The sequence below is a fragment of the Pezoporus flaviventris genome, unplaced genomic scaffold, assembly GCF_033815535.1.
Source record: "Pezoporus flaviventris isolate CSIRO_AGI_PZ_B2104156 unplaced genomic scaffold, CSIRO_AGI_Pfla_v1 ptg000013l, whole genome shotgun sequence".
NCBI classification, from domain to species: domain Eukaryota; kingdom Metazoa; phylum Chordata; class Aves; order Psittaciformes; family Psittacidae; genus Pezoporus; species Pezoporus flaviventris.
In genome coordinates, this window is record NW_026892561.1 from 25,045,493 (window position 1) to 25,063,692 (window position 18,200).

Genomic DNA, 18,200 nt, shown 5'->3' on the forward strand with positions numbered 1-18,200 from the left:
GGGGACACCCCTTCCCGCCCTGTCCGCAGCCCCTGCCCCGTGCCCAGCGCAGGACGGTCCCTCCGGCACAGCCTTGCCGCGGCAGTCGCCCCAACCCGGGGGTGCCCCTGACCGCGGGGTGCCCCTGTGGAGCGGGGATCCCTTGGCGCAGCCAGGTCAGACAGGCTGGGGACCACCAAGCACAGCCAGGCCCTACCCGAGCACACCGAGGTGATGTCAAACAGACCCCTCAGCACCATACTCCGGTCCTTTTACCCCCAGCCCTCCTCCAGCAGCCCAGCAGGCTCAAGCCACCCAGAACCTCCGGGCCAGCTCCTACCCCGGGTCTCCCCAGCCAGGTTGTCCCCACTGGTGCCTGTTGCCCCAGCCAGCATTCCCTCTCACAGACTTTCCAGTTTTGGGACCCTTCCTTGGAGCTGCACCAGCTCCAGCCCTTTCCAGTCCCCTTGGCCCCCTTGCATGTTTGTACACGTGCCCTTTGCATGTGCTTGCAGGACTGCAGGGCACACACGGGTGTGATTCTGCAGGTGCTGTTGATTGTGACACAAATGGGGACCATGCCCTGGGATGCCCCTTGCTCCATGGGTTGCCCCTTCCCTGGGGGTTCTCTGTGGACAGGGGGAAGGGTCATCCCCCATGGGGGACTTGCCATGGGTTAGCAAGGAGAGAGCCGCACAAGTAGCTTCAGTGTCCCCTCAAAGCCCTATTTGTGTCCCCTTTGCACATCCCTACCCCAGATCCACACTGGCCCTTTCTGCCTGCATTTTCTGCTGCCAGGACAGTGGTTACACTAATTGCTATTGGTACCCCTGAGCAGCCCCACCTGGTATCGCCCATCAGGGTCACCTGAGGCTAGGGGGCTATTTAAGCTTAGGCTGGGGCTGCTGCTTACTGTCTGAGCTGTGGGTGCCGCTCTGGTGTCTGGATCTGGCTGGTCCCTGTACTTGGAGTAGTGGCAGTGGCTGGTTGGAGAGAGCCATTCTGTCATGGGGTAGCTCTGTTCCTGATGCTCCCTCGCATCCCAGCCCCACTACTCACTTGGGTGTGTTGGGTGGTGGCAAAGCCAGAGCCTTGTGTGGGAATGGCAAGTACCAGCCCCACGAGAATCCGCCTCTGGGTGTTTCAATGGGGCAAGAGTGGGATTTTTACAGACAGCCCTGTGGTCCATCTCTTCCGTGGCCTGAGATCCTGTTGAAACATGCTGCAGAAGAGCATCAGCTGGGCTGGTCCATGCAAAAGGGCAGGTACATCTATTTTGGGAAAGCTCAGCCATGTCTTTCCCTTTGTACCCAGAATGCTGCTCCCCACCATCCCCTCCCAAAGCAGAGATGGGGAGGGATGGGGCAGCAGTGCCTGTTCTCCTGGCAAGGCAGTGAGCGCCTTTATTCCTGCCTTTGCTGGGGAACCAGCTTGAACTTTTTCATGTAACGGCTTCTGCTCCCGCAAAAAGCGCCTGGGAAAATAGGCAAGAGGCCCACGCTGAGATGTGCCCTGCTTTCCCCACTGCCAGGCCCACGTGCTGCTGCTGTGGGCAGGGACAGGCAAGCCGTGGCACGCGCGGGGCTGGGGATGAGCGGGAACGGGAGCAGATGGGCTGTGTGGGATGCGAGCAGGGCTGGTGCTGCACACTGGGAGGGCTTCCAGCCTGGCAGGCTCCTGGGAAAGGCTTGAGAGAGGTGACCCTGGGAACGGCCCCGCTTCCATCACACCTGTGCCTGCATAGTGCCTTGCCCCCTGGGAGCTCCTTGGCTTGGCTATGGGACTAGGGGAGCTCTGTGGGGCTTGCTGGGGCTTGGGGGGGTGGGGGTGGGGGGGTGGGAGGGACCTCCACCCAGGAGGAGGGTTGGATTCATGCCAGCACAGCTGGGATGTAGTAGGACTGGGCAGCATTATGCCTCCAGGCACCGCATCTTCTGGGGACATCTCCAGTCGCTGTCTCCCCATGGATGCTGCTGGTCACCCCTGGGAGGGGGAAAGGCACCAGGGACCTGAATGTGGTGGGAGTGCAGGAGGGACCCTACCCTTGCCCCTCATGGGCGCTCTGCTTCCCCTGGCTCTCATCCCACCTTCATTATCTGCCTTTTAGCAGCCACTTAATCTCCTTTCTCGCTTCCTTTGCAGACTTTTGTCCAACACAAAGCCAGCTCCAGCGGCTGTGGGAGTGGGAAGCTGGTGGTTCTTCCTGCCCTGGCTTCTTAAAACTGGGCCACAGCCCAGGAGCTGGAACACCTTGAGGTGATGCAAGGGCTGGGGGCTGGCCATGACCAGTGTGGTGGGTACGGGGCCAGGCAGTGGGCAAGCAGCCAGGCTCCCAGCCACAGTGGGGCTGGTGACAGAGATGGTGCTACATTGCCTGACCTGAGATGATGCTCTGGGAGCCCACTGGTGCCTGCTGTGACACAGCCCCACGGCTGGATGCTGCTCCTGAGCCCTGCACCATTGGTGGGGATTTGGGTGACAGCTCTGGGTGCTGTGATGGAGGTAAGGGGTTTCCCTACAGTCACTGGTGCTTCAGGTGGTTTTAGAGTGGAGAAATGTGTGGTGGGGCATGTTCTACCCTGGCTCTGCAGGGGCCCCCAGGCAGCTGGAGCTGGACTGAATGGGAGCGATGAGTGGTCCCTGAGGCCTGGCAGGAATGGAGTCAAGTGACCTGTCAGGCAGCAGCTGGATCACAGAGGGCTTAGATGAGGTAGGAGGCATCGGCTACCAGACCTGGGGCTTTCTCTGCTACAGGTCTGGGAGCTCACCAGTGCCATCACTTCTAATGCCTCCGGCCTGGTGGCTGCAGAGGCGTGCCTGGAGGCCGGCTCGGGTGCCTCCATCTGTGCTGCTTCCAGCCCTGCCAAGAAACGTGAAATGGCACTTCGGCTCCACAGCAGTGGCAGCCATGGTCCAGGGGCCTTGCAAAGTGCCAGCTCACCACTGCCAGCACTGCTGTGCTCCCAGAGCACCCGTCCCCAGCCTGGTGTGGGACACTGGCAAAGGTCATCGGCAAGGGCAGGGCTGTGTCCATCCTTGGCTGCTGCTGCTGGCTCTCAGTAGCCAAAGCCTAGATGGGTGCAGGTGGTGTGGATGGCCAAGCTTGCTGATGGTTGTGGTGGCCCTAGTCAACATAGTGAGGAGGTGGTGGGGCACAAGGGACAGGCATCCTGCTCAGTAGCTGTGGGTCAGCCCAGGGCAAGCATGCAAGAGCGGTGTGCTCCTCGCCCCGGGCTGTCCCTTCCCATAGCTGGTGATGTGGGAAGATGAGGCTAAAAAGCCCTCCCTTGGAAGGCCAGTGCCATCCTTTCCCAGGGAGAAGGGCTAGAGCCTTTGCAGGGCAGCCAGCCAGCAGGTTGTCACTAGTGAGATGAGTTTGTCTGCCTTGGTGTGCAGGCTGGCTTTGGGAAGGCGGGGCTCCCGAGGGGAATCCAATTGCTAAGTCGGGGCAGATGGAAGGGGGATGTCACTGTCCCCATCCCTCACACAAGCTGCCCCGGGCACAGCTGCGGTCCCGGTGGTGCCAGGGCTGCACCTGAGCAGGTGGAGCACTCTCAGCACTCTGCCTGGGGCAGGGACTTTGTAGAGGGTTCCCTGCCCAGACCCAAACAGCCCTGCTGGGGCGTGAGGCTCCATCCTCGTCTGTCACCACATCACGGTCACCATGACGACAGACAGAGAGACAGGCCGGAGTGGGCTGGCAGCCCTGTGGGTGTGGATGGGGACATGGCCATGGGCTGGCACCCACGGGTACCCTGCAGGGTGCGTGGGTCCCTCTTGGGCCCTGCATGGTGGGGACGGAGGCTAGGCAGGGCTCAGTGCAGGACTGCGAGCTCCCTGCTCCAGACCAGAAGACCCTGAGGGACGATGGACAGCAGGCTCGGCGGCGGTGCGGGCTGCGGCAAGGCCGGACAGCCCCTCTGCCGGGCGGTTTGGCACGGCCAGTCTTTGGCTGTTGCTGAGCTGAGCGGTTGAGTCACGCTGCCGCCCGGCTCCGCGCCAGGCAGGGCTCCTCAGCCAGGTCCAGGCCACCGCGGGGCTGGTGGCTCCCCCGGGGTGGTAGGGCCCCCCGAGGGGTGTGGGGTAGGGCTGTGCCCAGCGTGGGGTGGTACCCTCCGTGTGCGCAGGGATGTGTTCCCTGGGCAACTGTGGCCCCCCTGTGGACAGAGGGCAGCGAGTGGCTGCGGGTCCCTCTCTGGGTGTCCCTGTCCCCGGGTGGTTGCGGGGAACGAGGTGAGCAGTCTCTGGAGCACGGGCACCCGCCGCCCTCCCCGGCCCACGCACGCCAGCAGCTCTTGGCACACTAGGAGTGTGTTCCTGGCAGCCCGGCCCTCGCCCATCTGGTATTTACCTCCTTCCCGAAATCTCTCCTTGCTGCGGGGGGGTGCCCGGTTCTGGAGCGGGGGGAACACCCAGGCCCCACTGCTCACTTTGCAGTGTGGCACTCACCATGCTGGCATGGGGAAGAAGTTGAGCTGAGACACTGGGTGGGGTGGAGGAAGGGAGCCACACAGACACCCCTACCCCAAAAATGCACATGGGTCCCAGGAGGTTTTGCTGGGTCTTCCGGGGCATCATTGCTGACTGCAAGCTATAGGGGCAACACCACAGGGGCACCTCTGCACCAAGCATGGTCCCTGCCCCAAACTGGCAGCAATGGGGGCCCCTGCCATGGGAAGGGGCATCATCCCCTCTTACCCCAACACTGCTGTCTGGCTGCCAGTGCTGGCCTGTTCCCCTCTCCCCACCCCCCCCCAAATAAATCCTGGGTGCCCCAAAGCCGCAGGAGCCAGGAGAGCCCGTGGGTTGCCTGGGCAACTGCAGCCAGGCAGTGATGGGGAGCAGTCCAGGGAGCAGTTGCCATGGAGACCAGAGGAGCATGATCGCCTTGGCAACAGTCCCGCTTTTCCCCCACCTCTGGGGCTGTATCGCGAGGTGATGCAGTCCAGCTGGGGGACCCCTGCCCACCACTGGTGAGTGTGCTGAGGCTGGAGGATGGCGGTGATGGCACTGACTTGTCCCCTCTCCCTTCCTTCCCCCCCTGCCAAGGAGAGCCTTGGCTCTTGCCATGTCCCTCCAGTCCCCCGACTTGACGGTGCAAAGGAAGAGGCGAGGCCAAGCTCCACTCCTTGTCTTTATCACTCCACACACCACCACAAGCTGTGCCTGCACTCAGTCCCAGCCAGGAGGCAAACAGGAAAGCGGGGTGCAGAAGGGCCCAGAGGGCAGGCTCTGGAGTGCCCTATGGCTGTGCCCCTGCTCCAGAGGAGTGGGGACTCTGCAGAGATGGCAGAGGGACACTCTTCCTTCCTGGGTGGCACTGCAGATGGTGAAGGGGCACACTTCATTGCTGCCAGTCCCTGGGTGCTGGGCATGGTCTGGGCAGTGGCTGTAGGCACATGGGGCAGGGAGCACAACGGTGGCACTAAAGTGTACCACTGCGGTGACCCAGGGGAAATTGGGTCTCTGTCACCCCACTGTGTCTCACCAGCCCTGGTCTTGCCCCTGCCACGCTCCTCATAAAGCCACACACTAGAAAAACAAAAGTCCCACACGGTTTTGGAGGGGTCAGGGCTGGGAAAAAGGCATCCCGGCGTGGGGCAGGGGACTTGGCTCTTCAGCTCAGGCACCAAGCATGTTCTCCCCAAGCCTTCATGTTGCGGGGGGGCAGGGGCTTCTGGCACAAAAAGGGAGCATGAGGAGGCTGTAACTCCCCACCCTCCCCAAAAAACAGGGGGCGGCACACCAGGACCCCTCTCCCCCAACAGGAATCACACAACTGCACACCAGGGGACAGCTGAGATTACTGCAGGCCCCAAGCTTGCTTCGCTTTGTGTTAACAATCTCTGGCTGCCCCTTAAATGTTCTCAGGCCTGGTAGAGGGGCACCACGCGGTCAATGGGCCCCCGGCAGATGGGGCAGAGGCGGGCAGGCAAGGCCTGGAAGCAGCGGAAGCAGCAGCAGATGTGGCCACAGCCCAAGAGGATGCACTCACGGGGTCGCGACAGGCAGATGACACAGGAGTCCTCGAGCCCCCCATCCCCGGCCTCCTCGCTGTCCAGCTCCTTGTCCTCACGCTGCTGCCTGAGGCGGGCGCGGCGGAAGGCACGGCACAGGGCGTGCAGCAGAATGGCCAGGCCCGCCGCGGCACACAGCATGGCCGCCCCCTTCCAGAGCCCGCTGGCAGACTCCAGCTCCTCCACCACCGTCTGCCAGTCCCCCAGGCACAGGAAATAGTCGCCCCCCTGAGATGGCGGCTGGAGGTGCAGGGAGCCGTCTGGGTGCAGGGCCAGCTCCCCGATGCCCGTCAGCCCAGCTCCCACACGCAGCAGTTCCTCTGTCTCCAGGATGCCCTTGGGCTTCTCCCCACTCAAGTACTGCCCCAGCAGGTCACGGAAGCCGTGGGCCGGCTGCTGGAACCTCTCGTACACCACCTCCAGTGGCAGGCAGACGGCTCGGAGCGGGCTCTCCACGCTCACCTGTGTCACTGCCTCAGTGTCCGGTGAGGCCAGCAAGAAGGGGACAGTGTAGACCTGCTCTGAGAGCACCCGCTCACTCTCGCTCCTGCAAGCGGAGAGCACAGCATGGGGATGTGGACAATATGGAGGAACTCTGGACTCCTGGGGCAGAGCCAAGGGTAGGGACTAGAGCCTTTAACCAAGCCAATTTCTGCCTTGCCAGTGGCCCCAGAGTATGGGGGTTTGGGCCAACCAATACAAGCCTGCCCCCCTGCTGTCCCCTCCCATTGCTCACCAGCTCCGGGCCAAGCTGTTCCAGACCAGCCGATGCTCTTTCAGAAGCAGCTTCTGGATCACACCCTGCAGCCTCTCATGGTAATGGCTCGTCAGCGCAGCCTTGGCTGGCAGCACTATGCCTAAGGACCGTAGAATGCATTAAGGTTAAAGGAGAGCCCAGCTTCTGTCCCCAGTGTGGGGCCACGGGGTCTCCTTACCTTCCAGAGCAACATAAGGCAGGCACCTCCCATCAGCCGCAGACACCAATGATGGTAAATCATCATCAACCTGGAGCTTTGGAGCCTCCTAAAAGAGCAGAGACTGAGAGTGAACCTGGGCAGGGGCAGACGGGTTGGCAGGTGGGTCACACATGGCTTTGTGGGGATCTCTGGCAGGACAACCTGCTTGGTCCTAGGCATGGTGACCTCAACAGAAGATGCAGCAGGCTGCAGTTATCAGTGAGGTGTGCCCAAATCAAAGGCTCTGGGCAGCAGGGAAGGGACAGTGGGGGTTGAGAGCATCTGAGGGACAGGGTACCTGTATGCGTGCCACAACTCTGGTTTTCTTCCTGTAGAGGTAGTAGAAGAGGCCGGAGAAGGCAAGGCTGGAGCCCAGACATAGCAGCTCCCCAGGTGTAATGAGTGGTGCGTCCATGGTGCCAGGCTCGGGCAGCACGCCTGCAAGGTGAGCGTGTTGGCTGGAGGGCAGGGCAAGGCACAGGGGCAGGGCAAGGCACAGGGGCAGGGATGTCCCAGCGTCCCTGTCCCCAGAGCAGGGACGTCCCACTGCCCTCGTCCCCAGGACGCTGCTGCCCTAGGGCCAAGCCTGTCCCTGGCCCCGGCTGGAGGTAATTCAGCTCCAGCACCCACAGGAGCTCGGCAGCCCCGGCCCGACGTAGAACACTTCGCCCAGTCGGGTTCCAGAAGCGCCCCTTTTGCCCTGCACCCAGGGTCGGGCCGGGGCCCAGCCCCCGTGACCCAGCCTAGGCCCTGCACCCAGGGTGCCACCCAGGTCCGACACCCCCAGTTCCGGCCCAGCACCCGGCCCGGTCCCAGACCCCCCGCCCAGCCCCGCCGCAGCCGCTCACGCCGGCCTGGCACCGCTGGCCCCCGCAGCCCCCGAGGCGCCTAGGCCCGGACCCTGGCCCCGCCGCGCTGCCTGCTGGGAAATGCAGTGCGGTCCCCGGGGCCCGGCAGAGGAGCTTGCAGCACTTGAAACTACAACTCCCAGCGTCCCTCGCGCCGAACTACAGCTCCCGTCGGGCTGTGCGCAGGACTACAACTCCTGGCGGCCTTTGCGAACCCCTGTGGCCTTGCTCCCCGCGGGTTTGTGGGGTCCCAGTGCACACGGAGGGACCCCTGTGCAGGGGCGGGCCCCAGAGCAGGATGTCACCCGTGCCCCCCCCCCCGCCTCGGGGCAATGGGTCCCCGTGGCTGCTCCTTACACCGGCGTTCCCTTCCCAGCGGGGCTGTTCCAGCCCGGCTCCTGCCCTGCCCTCGGTGACCCGCAGCCGTCTTGGGGCAGGGCTGAGGGTCAGCTCTGCGGATACTGCCTCCTTCTTCGCACACCTGCGCCCCTCCCTCTGCCCCTCAAGACAGTTCATCCCCTGCTTCCATCCCTTGGTCCCTCGGATGCCTCATCTCCCGCTCCCCTCCCTCGGGATGTTTCATCTCCCTCTCGCCCCCGGCTTTTGAGTCGTCCCCCTGCTCCAGAGCCCACTTCTCCCGCACCGGCACCGCGAAGGACGCGCAGCCGCCAGAGTAAGTGGAAACTGCTTTTAATCGTCAAACAAACTCAGCGACAGCCACCCACAGCGGAAGGCACCAGAGTCCCCGCTGTCGCCCGCTGATCCCAGCAGAGGTGGATGGGGAAGCCAAGCCGGATCGGGAGGGGATGGAGGAAGAGCGGAGTCAGGTGGCCCCCAGCCTCCATCTCCGGCAGGTCGGGGGGACTCAGCTCTAATGCTTTCCCTGGGACCCCTCTGCCTGCCCACACGGGGTGAACGTGGCCCTGGGGGGGCTGCGCTGTGCCCGTCTGTAGCACATCAGGGTTGGGGGCAGAGCTGCGTTTTGGGGGCGCTACGGCTTCTCTGCCGGCCATGTCCGGCTCCAGGCTGTGGATGGGGCTGCGGTGGGTGCCCGGTATGTGCTGGGGAGAGGGGCAGAGATGGGGCGAAGAGGCGCGCGGTGTGTGCACGGTGGGGACCACGATGGAGGGTGATTCGGGGAGTGGCCCCGCGCTCTGCCTGTGGGCCACCGCCGGCAGCCGGCGAGGGCGGGGGGGGCACACAGCAGAGCATCGTCCCCTCTGTCCCCAGCACCCTCCCCGTCCCTACCACACCTCACAGTGCTTGCCGGGGTTCATGGGGGAGCCCAGGGGACAGCCGAAATGTTCGACAAAGTCCCTGGAGTTGCTGAGGGTGCCGATGACGCGGTACTTGTCCGGGCTGTGGGGGTCTGTCACCAGCCCTTCGTGGGAGCTCTCGGGTGTTCGGACGGAACACCACACCTAATGGAGCAGGAGCAGCTTCAGGGAGGGGCAGGATTGGTGGGGCGCTGCGGGGGTCTCTGAGGAGCAGGGGAAGGATAAGGAACCCACCATCTGGCTCTGCCCTACCTGTGCAAAGCCCACAAAGAAGAGCTGATGGTTGGTGAGCTCCAGGGCTGGCAGGCGCTTCTCCTCCCCGTTCTTCTGCAGCCAGGATTTGTACGCCTATGGGAGAGACGCCCTGAAGCCTCATGGAGAGACTGACAGACACAAGACACAGGGGTCTGCATCCTCTCAGGACAGTGGCACTCACGTTGTAGGCTGCCTTGAGCCCGCCGTTGTCAGCGATGTTCTCGCCCAGCGTCTGCCGGCCATTGACCTTCTCACGGTGAACAGTGTAGTGGCTGTACTGCTCTGTTATGCATGCCGTCCGGTTCTTGAAGGCCTCCAGGGAGGAGTTCTGCCACCACGGCCGCAGGTTGCCCTCCTTGTCGTACTCCCGTCCTGTGGGATCATCCCATGGGTGGGACCAGGGGACACTGGTCCTCTGCAAAGCCCCAGCTGCAGGGGGCCCTGAAGCAGGGTAGGACAGCCCAAGCGGACACCAGGAGACCTGGCACCTTGGGTCCATGCCCAGGGGAGATAACCTCCCACTATCCCTGCTCTGTGTGGACTCTGGCTGGAGCTCAGCCTGTGCTCGGGTCCCCAGCCATCCCCTCATGTATCCCCACTGTCCCAAGCCACATTTGTCACCCCAAATTCCCCCATTGACCCCATCTCAGCACAGAGCAGAGTGGATGTGAGTGGGACGTGTCCTGCACCCCTCAGGGAGGAGGATGAGGGGGGCTGCAGACACTGTGTCCTCACCAAGCGGATGGAGCGAAAGCTGCACAGAGAAGCCTGGGGGAGGTATCGGCGGGTGCCACCTGGGGAGACAGGATGGTAGAAGCGGGGGCCAGGAGGGCAAGAGCACGCATGATGCAATGGATGGCAAAGCAGAACCCCCGTGAGCTCATGGCACCCTTCCACACCCTCGAGGTGGTGGGGGCAGGAAGGTGATGGGGGTTGGAGCCAGCACTGCCCATGGGCTCTCACCTTGGTCATCGAAAGCGTGGGTCAGCTCGTGTCCCATCACCACACCAATGCCACCAAAATTAAGGGCTCTGTTGGGCCATGAGAGAGAGACAGGTAAGTGCAGGAGAATGCTGCCACTGCAGCCTGCTGTGGCCCAAGCACCCCCTCCACAAATGGCACCCCATCTGTGTTCAGAGGACTCAGTGAGCCTCTGGTCCAGTTGGCACCTAGCTGGGAATGAGTACTGTTGGGAACACAGGTGGCCCCACAGGTGGTTGTCTTGGCTGCAGGATGTAAAGGCTTGGGGGACCCTCAGGCCTCCCAGGGCTTTGCTTCATGACTGTGGGGGGCTCTGTGGGGCTGTGGGGTGCCGGCCCTGATCCAGCCCATGCTCCCCCCCCCCCCCCACCCCCCGGAGATCCTTCCATCCCTGTGCCAGGCTCACTTGGGGTGGTTGCGGGCATAGAAGGGAGCCTGCAGGATGCCAGCAGGGAAGACGATCCCATTCTTGGTGGGCAGGTAGTAGGCATTGACGGTCTGTGGGGTCATGCTCCACCTGGGGCAGGGAGGTGGGACATGGGCAGGTAGGGATGTGTCCCCTGTCCCCAGTGCCCCACCACCCTCCTGTGTTGTCTCCCACCACGGGTGCCGTGTGCTGCCCTGCCCAGGGCTGGCGCATTTACCCTCGCCCATAACCAAAGGATCCTGTCCTGTGGACAAGCCAGAGGCACCCCGGGGGACATACAGTGGTGCACTACCCCATAGGGGGACCTTCCCGCAGTGAAGCAGTGCCACCAAGGCCATGCTGGGGACAGTGCTGTGGCACTGGCAGTGTCACATCCTCTGCTCCCCCCAGGCTCTCTCCCTTACTGGTCGCGGTTGGGGGGTTTCCGGAGCTGGTCGGCCATCACTTTGGCAGAGAAGTTGTAGAAGTTGAGCATGTTCTGGAAGAAGGAGTCCTCCGAGACCTCGTACTGGTGAGGATGAGGAGGGATGAGGAAGAGCCCACTGGCTGGTTCCCCCCACCATGGCTAGGATGCGCTTGGTATCAGGATGACTCCACACAAAGCCCCATCCCAAATGGGTCCCCCAGACAGGGACATTGCCCTGCCAGGGCTTGGTATAAGGGGAGGCTGCAACCCCTCCCCACAACCCGGGTGCTCTCCTACCCCATCATAGACATCATCCAGCTCCTTGTTGTCCAGGATGAAGTCAGGGAAGCCGATCATGTCGTAGATGGCATCCGCCTGTGTGGGGAGAGGCCCTGGCAGTGAGATGGAGCTGAAGGCTTACCAGGACAAGGTCTCCCACCTGCTGCCCCCCCCCCATCACCTTTTCCTTTGCAGCCTGTCTGGTCGCCTCATCCATCCAGTCCAGGTGATCCAGGGACACCTCAAAGGCTGCCCGGATCTCGCTGATCATTTCCTCAGCCTGGGGAGGGAATGAAGCCCCGCTGTCCCCACAGTCCCTTGGACAGGGACAGGGTGGGGAGAGTGGGACCTCTCCAGGGCTGGGGGTCCCATTTCACTGCTCCATGCTTTCTAGCCCTGGGGTATGGGTGGGAAAGGGGAGGAATTCCCATGAATGCTGATGGGGAAGGGACAGGGGAAGAAGTGTCCTCACAATAGCTTTGCTGTCCCGGTCGAAGGTAGCTTTGACAAAGAGAGAGCCCAGTGCAAAGCCCAGCGTGTCATCTGTGTTGGAGATGCAGGTTTGCCAGCGAGGTGTGCAGGACTGTGGGAGCAAGATGGGGGTCTGTGAGACCCCCAGTCCCCTCCCCTGCCTCCCTCCTTCACCCAGCCCAGCTCTGCTCCCTCCCTAGGGGGGAGATGCTCAGTGACTAAACCCCCACCCCAAAAGATGATCCCTGGCTTCCCTCTGCAGCATCCAGAGCATCCCAAGGGCATCCCAACGGTAAAGGTGTTTCTGACTTCTTCGAGGCTGAGGGCAGAGGGGGCTCTGTCCCTGTTACCTTCCTGGTGCCATAGAGCGTCTCCAGCAGCCTCTCCTGGGCTGTCTCAAAGCGCTGGTCCAGGCTGGAGGCCGTCTTCTGCACCAGGTTCCAGATCAGGTAGTTGTTTAGGATGCTGCAGGAGTAGAGCGATGCTGTGGCTCACTACATGCTAGCCTCCAACCCACCGGTGAGCCCACAGCATGCCCCCACCATGGGGACAGCCCCAAATGGTCAGCTGCTCAAGGGGGCCTCACCTCCTGTCAGTGCTATTGATGAGATCGGAGACCTGCTGCAGGTAGGTGTCCCCATACACCACCACAGGCTCCGTGTCGGCCAGCTCCAGCGGGGCCAGAGCGTAGGACAAATAATCCAGCCAGTCGATGGTGGGGGCCAGGACCTGGAGGGAGAGGACGTGGGGACACAGCACTGAGGTGCTTGGCATGGCTCTGCCCCATCCTGCCCAGTGTGAGGGGAGCCTCTGGGGCAGGGTCTGGGCTCCCTGGGAAGGTCCAAAGGTCCCTCAGCACTCCAGATCCTTTCTCTGCCCCAAGCACCTTTCTTGTGGCTCCTTGCTGCTCTCAGTGCTGCTCTCAACCCCCCCCCCTCCCCCCCATGCCAGTTGGCAGCTCTCCCAAATCCTAGCGACCAGGAGGATGAGCCCTTCATTCCAGCACCCAGCACATGTCCCAGAACAGATGGGGCTGCCCAGGGTGTCCTGGGAAGGGGGTCAGCAGCTTGGAACCCTTGGTGTCCCACTGGACAAGCACCCCTTGTGTCCTCAGAGGATTCCCCAAGCTGTGCCGTGCGGTGCCCACCTGCAGCTCTGCAATGCTCATCTTGTGGTAGATCTTCTCATCGTCCCGTCGCTCAGCCTGGGGCACAGTGATGTTGGCCAGCTGGGTTTCAAAGTCCAGCACCTGCTGCATCTGGAGGCGGGTGGGCTCTGGGATTCCCCCCAGCAGTGTGCCCAGCTCCACCATGTAGTCCAGGTATGCTGCCAGGACCTGGTGAGACCCCGAGCCCAGGCTCAGCACTGGCCACCGCTCATTCCACCTCCCTCGGCACTGTGACACCCAATGGGCAGGGTGCAGGTGCCTCACAGCACTGCTTGCACCCCACTGCTATGGGTTTCTCCCAGTTGCAGTGTGCACTGTGCCCAGCCTCACCCTCTCATTGGCGGTCTTGTTCAGGTAATAATCCCGGGATGGAAGGAAAAGCCCCGACTGGTCCACCTGGAGGGGGAGAGAGGGGCAGCATGGGCAACGCGGTGCCTCGCTAGTGCCTGCTGCCCCTCCTTGCCAAGGTACCAACCTGGATGACATTGCTGTTGGAACTCTTGGAGTCCGGACCCACATACACTGTGAAGAAGGGGGTTGCCCGGTACGTGCCTGACACCATTTTGAGTACCTCCATGAAGCTGGTCTGGTTCCAGGAGCCAGTGATGTTCCACCCCCCGATCTGTCAGCAGATGGACCCAGTCCCTCAAGGAGGGGTAGGATCCGTCCCTGAGGGCTGCCCCCTCTCCAGTTACATGAAAAGCCAAGTGGGAAATGTGCTGGGCTGAGCTCAGCTCATGCGTGGATGGCTGCCCCACCTTGTCGATGAGCTCTATGAGGGGCTGGGAACCCAGCTCCTCTATCCTCTGCTCCTTGAGACAGGACAGGTAGTACCGCTGCGTCTTCCGCTCTGCCTCGCTGCTGGAGTTGAAGGTGGTGTTCTCTGCGGAAGGCTGCATGTCAGCCCTGCCGATCCTGGGCCTCTGCCTGCCTGCGCCCAGAAGTCACCCCCCACCATGAACCCCTTGGTGCCCACCTAGAAGATGCTTCATGATGGCCTGGTTCTGGTCCCAGATGCTATTGAAGGTGCTCCATTTGGAGCGCCCATTGGGCAGCGGGTTCCTCTTGATCCAGCCCCCGCATGAGTACTGGTAGAAGTCCTGGCATGGATCTGTCTCCACATCCAGGGCCTCCAGGATCTTGCTGGCCACCCGCACGCAGGCATCCGTCAGGCACGTGCTGTGAGAGGGATCTGGCAGGGAAGGCATGCCCAGGGCTGTGCGCATGTGCCGGGGGAACCTGGGCACAGAGCTGGGCCAAGACCTGTCTGCACCCAGGGATGGGCAGAGCACCCAAAGTGGGAGCCCCGAGCTGACCTGTACCTCCCCATCCTGCCATGTTCCCCCCAGGTGTGGGAATGCCACTGCCACCCTGGCAGGGCCTCTCCCTACCTCTGCGGTACTGGATGGCCAGGGCGACGACAATGACACCGAGCATCAGGGCCAGGAAGATGGCGATAACGCAGAGCACCAGCTCCAGCTGGCTGCGAGAAGCCAGGCGGCTCAGCAGCGGCCCTGGCCCCTTCCGAAACCCCACCTGGGCAGGAGCAGGACCTGCCATTGTACCACGGGGGGACCAAACCTCGCCCCTCCTGCTTCACCCTCCCCACTCCCGTGCGTGGCTCAGCTGCATGGCGAGGTGCAGCATGACGAGGTGGGGACCAGGGCATCCCCCCGCGGGTCACCAGGGCACCAGCCCCGGCAAGCTGGCAGTGGGTGCTGGTGACCACCAGCCACAAGGAACGACAGTGGCCCAGGCACACTGCTGCGTTTTGGCTGCCTCCCAGCACATCCCTGGGGACAGCCAAGGCTGGCTTGGCTCCCAGCTCTGCTGCTGCTGCCCATTCGGCTGCAGGCAGGCTCTGGCTGAGGGTGAGGAGAGGGTCCAGGGAGGATAGAGAGGGAAAGGATGGAGGGGGTCGGGGCAGACCTCACCTCCATGCTGTCGGGAGAGGTGCTGCCATCCCCCGCTGGCTCTGACCCATCGTCGTCCTGCAGTGTGGCACGCTTGTAGTCGGGCATCTGCCGAGGGAGGCAGTGGGCTAAGACGAGGGGTGGGGATGGCTGCCCCCCGCCCTGCCCCCCCTCCCGGCTCTTACGGCGATGGACGGTGCCTGCTCAGCAAGTTCACGGTGGGCCGGGACAGCCCCTGGCCCCCGTCGGTGTGCCTCGACCTCCCCCAGAGGTTGTCCCCAGCCCCGGGTGGCCCCGGGGAGCACGGGGAGAGCTGCTTGTGAGGGGCTCCGGGGCTAGCGCCTGAGCATCCCTCCGCGTCGCCATGGCATCTGTGGCATCAGCCCTGCCGACAGGTGCCACATCGCCAAGGAGACGTGGTCCCCGTTGCCGAGCAACCGTTGCCTAGTGCTGCTGTCTCATCCCTCCTCCCCTGCCTGGAACTTTCCATGCAGATAGATGTGCACCGTTCCGAAACATCTGAAAGCACCTCCTGCCCTATTCTGGCCCTAGGAGTGACCAGGGTGCAGGGTCGAGCCCATGCGGGCAGAGACTGTGGGGTATAGGGGGCACTACAGGGGCTGCAAGATGACAGGGATGGGTCCCCTTTCCTCCTGGCCTGCAGAACAGCCTGGCAGGGGCAATTTGCACCGATCCAGGCATGAGAGCTGCCAAGGATTCAGCCAAGAGAAAAGTGGTGGAGCTGAGCCAGCAGCTTTGGAAGCTGGGATAAGCTGGAAGAAAAAGCTGGAGGCTTTGGTTGAAGAGAATCAGCAGTGCTACTGGTCATGAGCCATCCTTTGGCTTCAGACTGATCACCCGAGTGGGTTGCAGCTCTGCGCTGCAGACTACGGTGGATGCCCCGGGACTGCCTGCAGGGCTGGTATGGGAGACAAGGAACAAGCAGGAAGGATGATGGGTAGGGGGAGAAGGAGAGCAAGTGCCCCATGTCCAGCTCTGCCCAGTGCCACACCGCCAGAACACGGAGGGGGCTTCACCAAACGCTGCTGCAGTGGGAGGGCGCGAGGCTGGGATTGACAGCTGGCAGGATCCCACTGCCAAGCTGTTGGGAGGGACAGCTTGGAATCCTGTGGGAGCTCAGCCAGCTGGGCACCCCCGCAGCCCCCAGTACTCCCCTCTCATCACTTGGGTGGTCCTCATCCTCCTGGGCACCATCTGGCAGCACCCTCTCCCCAGCACCTCCTGGCACCCTCGAGGCATGAGGAGGACGTGCTCCTGGAGCTCCTCTTGCCCACTCTGTGGGGCTGAAACCCGCAGGAACAAGGCCCTCTGTTCTTTCCAGGAGTGCTGCCTTGAGGGGCACCCTACGAGCAGCATCACTGTACCCCAGGTGGGCTTCATGCCCCGGCAGAGCAAGGTCTGTGGGGCCGGCTCTGAACTGCTCCAGCTCCTTTTGCCCAACCACAGGCAGGGATTTGAAGGGTCTTTCTTTCCCCTTCTTTCCCCCACCGTAGGGCACGGGGACCCTCCAGCCACGCAGTTCCCCCAGTCCCGGACCCACACAGCCCCCCGCATCCCACAGGCTCTTGTCTCCCGCAGCCCCTCCAGCCTTTCCATCTCCTTGAGCCCTTCAGCCCCCGGGATCTCCTCTGCCCCGACTGCCCCCCCGCCCCCCGATCCGGTGCCTCTGGTCCCCGTCCCCGCCCGTTGCTCCCTCCTTGCTCCGCTGCCGCCTCCGGCCAGACCCCCGCTGCTGCCCCGGCACTTACGGCGTGTCCGAGCTCCTGGAGGGCCACGTTCATCCTGGCCATCCCGGGCCGCCTCCCGCCTAGCTCCGCTCCCCGCCCGGGCCGCTCCGGGCCCCTGCCGCCGCCGCAGCGCCGCCTGCTTTCGCCGCCGCCATGGCTCGTACCGGGAGCCGCGCCGCCGCCGGGACAGGGACCGGGGCCGGGCAGGGATGAGGCCGCGCCGGACGGATGGAGCCGCGGGCACGGGAATCGGCGGAGCGCGGCCCGCAGGCACTGGGAGGGGGCGGCTGGGGCCGGCGACCTGGGGGTCGCTGGAGCGGGGGCACCGGTGCCCAGTCCTGTCGCACCGCACCGCACAGCTCTGCTCTGCCCGGCTCCACCGCCAAGGTGACCGTCGTGCGCACTGGAGGAGCTCCGCACCTGAAGCTGCACTGGTGCCTGCACCGGCACTGCCACCCGCACCCCCACCGGCACCCGCACGGGGAGTCGCACCGGCACTGGGACTCGGACCGGCACCCACACCGGCACGGGGAGCAATCGGGCTGACAGCCGGGCACCCGCAATGGGCACTGGCACACTGACATACGTACCAGCACTGGCATACTTTTTGGCACCGGGGAAGGCACACCTGTACTGCACAGTACTGGGCACCGGCAGTGGGGTGGTGATGGTGCACAGCTGCAGCAGCACACCCTACTGTGGTACCTGGCGCACACTCCAGGGCACTGGCACGTGCCTGGGGACATGCACACACACACACATACACACACTCACTGACTGACACTCCCACCCCGGTACCCCCAGGCACCCCGAGGTCATCCACAGACCCGTGCATTCATTGACGTGTGGTGTGACATGGTTGCATATATGCAGGTGTCCACTGCCACAGTCACTGCCGTAGTGAAGGCCTCACACCCTACCTTGAAACCTCCCGACCCTGCACCACTGCCTGAATGCGCAAGGTGGGACCGGCAGGTCACCTACCAGGTGCCCAGGGTGCTGCCTGTGGGGCAGCGACGTTTGGAGCGTCCGAGTGCAGATACCCTTGTAGGGTGCCCCATACCCTGCGGGGTGCAGGACACGCAGTAGCTGTGGGCGTGTCCTGCAGTGCAGCCTGAAAAGAGGTCGATGGGAGATGCCTGGCAGCACACCCGTTGCTCAGGGGCTCCCCGGGGAGCACAGCCAGGGGTGCCCGGTGGGGCTCGGCCAGCCAGTGCCAGCTGCCTGACCTGGGGGATCGGGGATGCAGAGTGGCACGGGTGGGCAGGAAGCGTGTGTGTGTGTGTGCAGGGGTGGAGGACACAGGGGTGCTCACGGGTGTTCGTGGCGTGCTAGGGTCCCACCGAGCCCGCCAGCCCCGGGCAGTGCTACTTCACTTGCCCGGCTCTGGTGGCACCAGTGCCCCGTGTCAAGGTGGCGGAGTTCTGGGTCTCCGGCCCCGGCTGCGGGCGCTCCCGCCGGTGCACGGGCCGGTG

At 63.5% G+C, this 18,200-nt stretch overlaps 2 protein-coding genes across 8 annotated transcripts; both read right to left on the bottom strand.

Annotated features, from left to right (window-relative positions):
* Positions 1 to 5,100: 5,100 nt before the first annotated feature.
* LOC133268756 (mitochondrial ubiquitin ligase activator of nfkb 1-A-like) lies at positions 5,101 to 7,906 on the bottom strand. The gene is made up of 5 exons (XM_061452350.1): positions 7,801 to 7,906; positions 7,251 to 7,390; positions 6,932 to 7,019; positions 6,733 to 6,853; positions 5,101 to 6,543 (listed from the first exon to the last, which is right to left on the bottom strand). Exons 2-5 carry the CDS (start codon positions 7,365 to 7,367, stop codon positions 5,847 to 5,849), a joined length of 1,023 nt encoding a protein of 340 aa, XP_061308334.1. The 5' UTR covers positions 7,368 to 7,390; positions 7,801 to 7,906; the 3' UTR covers positions 5,101 to 5,846.
* Positions 7,907 to 8,474: 568 nt separating this feature from the next.
* Positions 8,475 to 16,892, bottom strand: ECE2 (endothelin converting enzyme 2). 7 transcript variants are annotated; one of them, XM_061452351.1, is made up of 19 exons: positions 16,747 to 16,892; positions 14,999 to 15,085; positions 14,456 to 14,600; positions 14,041 to 14,256; positions 13,823 to 13,947; positions 13,540 to 13,686; positions 13,395 to 13,460; positions 13,044 to 13,232; positions 12,483 to 12,625; positions 12,247 to 12,361; positions 11,898 to 12,008; positions 11,607 to 11,705; positions 11,444 to 11,521; positions 11,145 to 11,248; positions 10,720 to 10,830; positions 10,296 to 10,363; positions 9,514 to 9,704; positions 9,330 to 9,425; positions 8,475 to 9,221 (listed from the first exon to the last, which is right to left on the bottom strand). In XM_061452351.1, the coding sequence occupies exons 1-19, from the start codon at positions 16,786 to 16,788 to the stop codon at positions 9,045 to 9,047; spliced, it is 2,310 nt and encodes a 769-aa protein (XP_061308335.1). In that variant the 5' UTR covers positions 16,789 to 16,892; the 3' UTR covers positions 8,475 to 9,044. The 7 variants fall into 7 exon arrangements, 6 of the variants coding, with proteins under 6 accessions (XP_061308335.1, XP_061308339.1, XP_061308338.1 ...); XM_061452355.1 differs by having other exon boundaries at positions 14,456 to 14,547; positions 16,747 to 16,881; XM_061452354.1 differs by lacking the exon at positions 16,747 to 16,892 and adding an exon at positions 15,163 to 16,397 and having other exon boundaries at positions 14,456 to 14,547.
* Between the last annotated feature and the right edge of the window lie 1,308 nt (positions 16,893 to 18,200).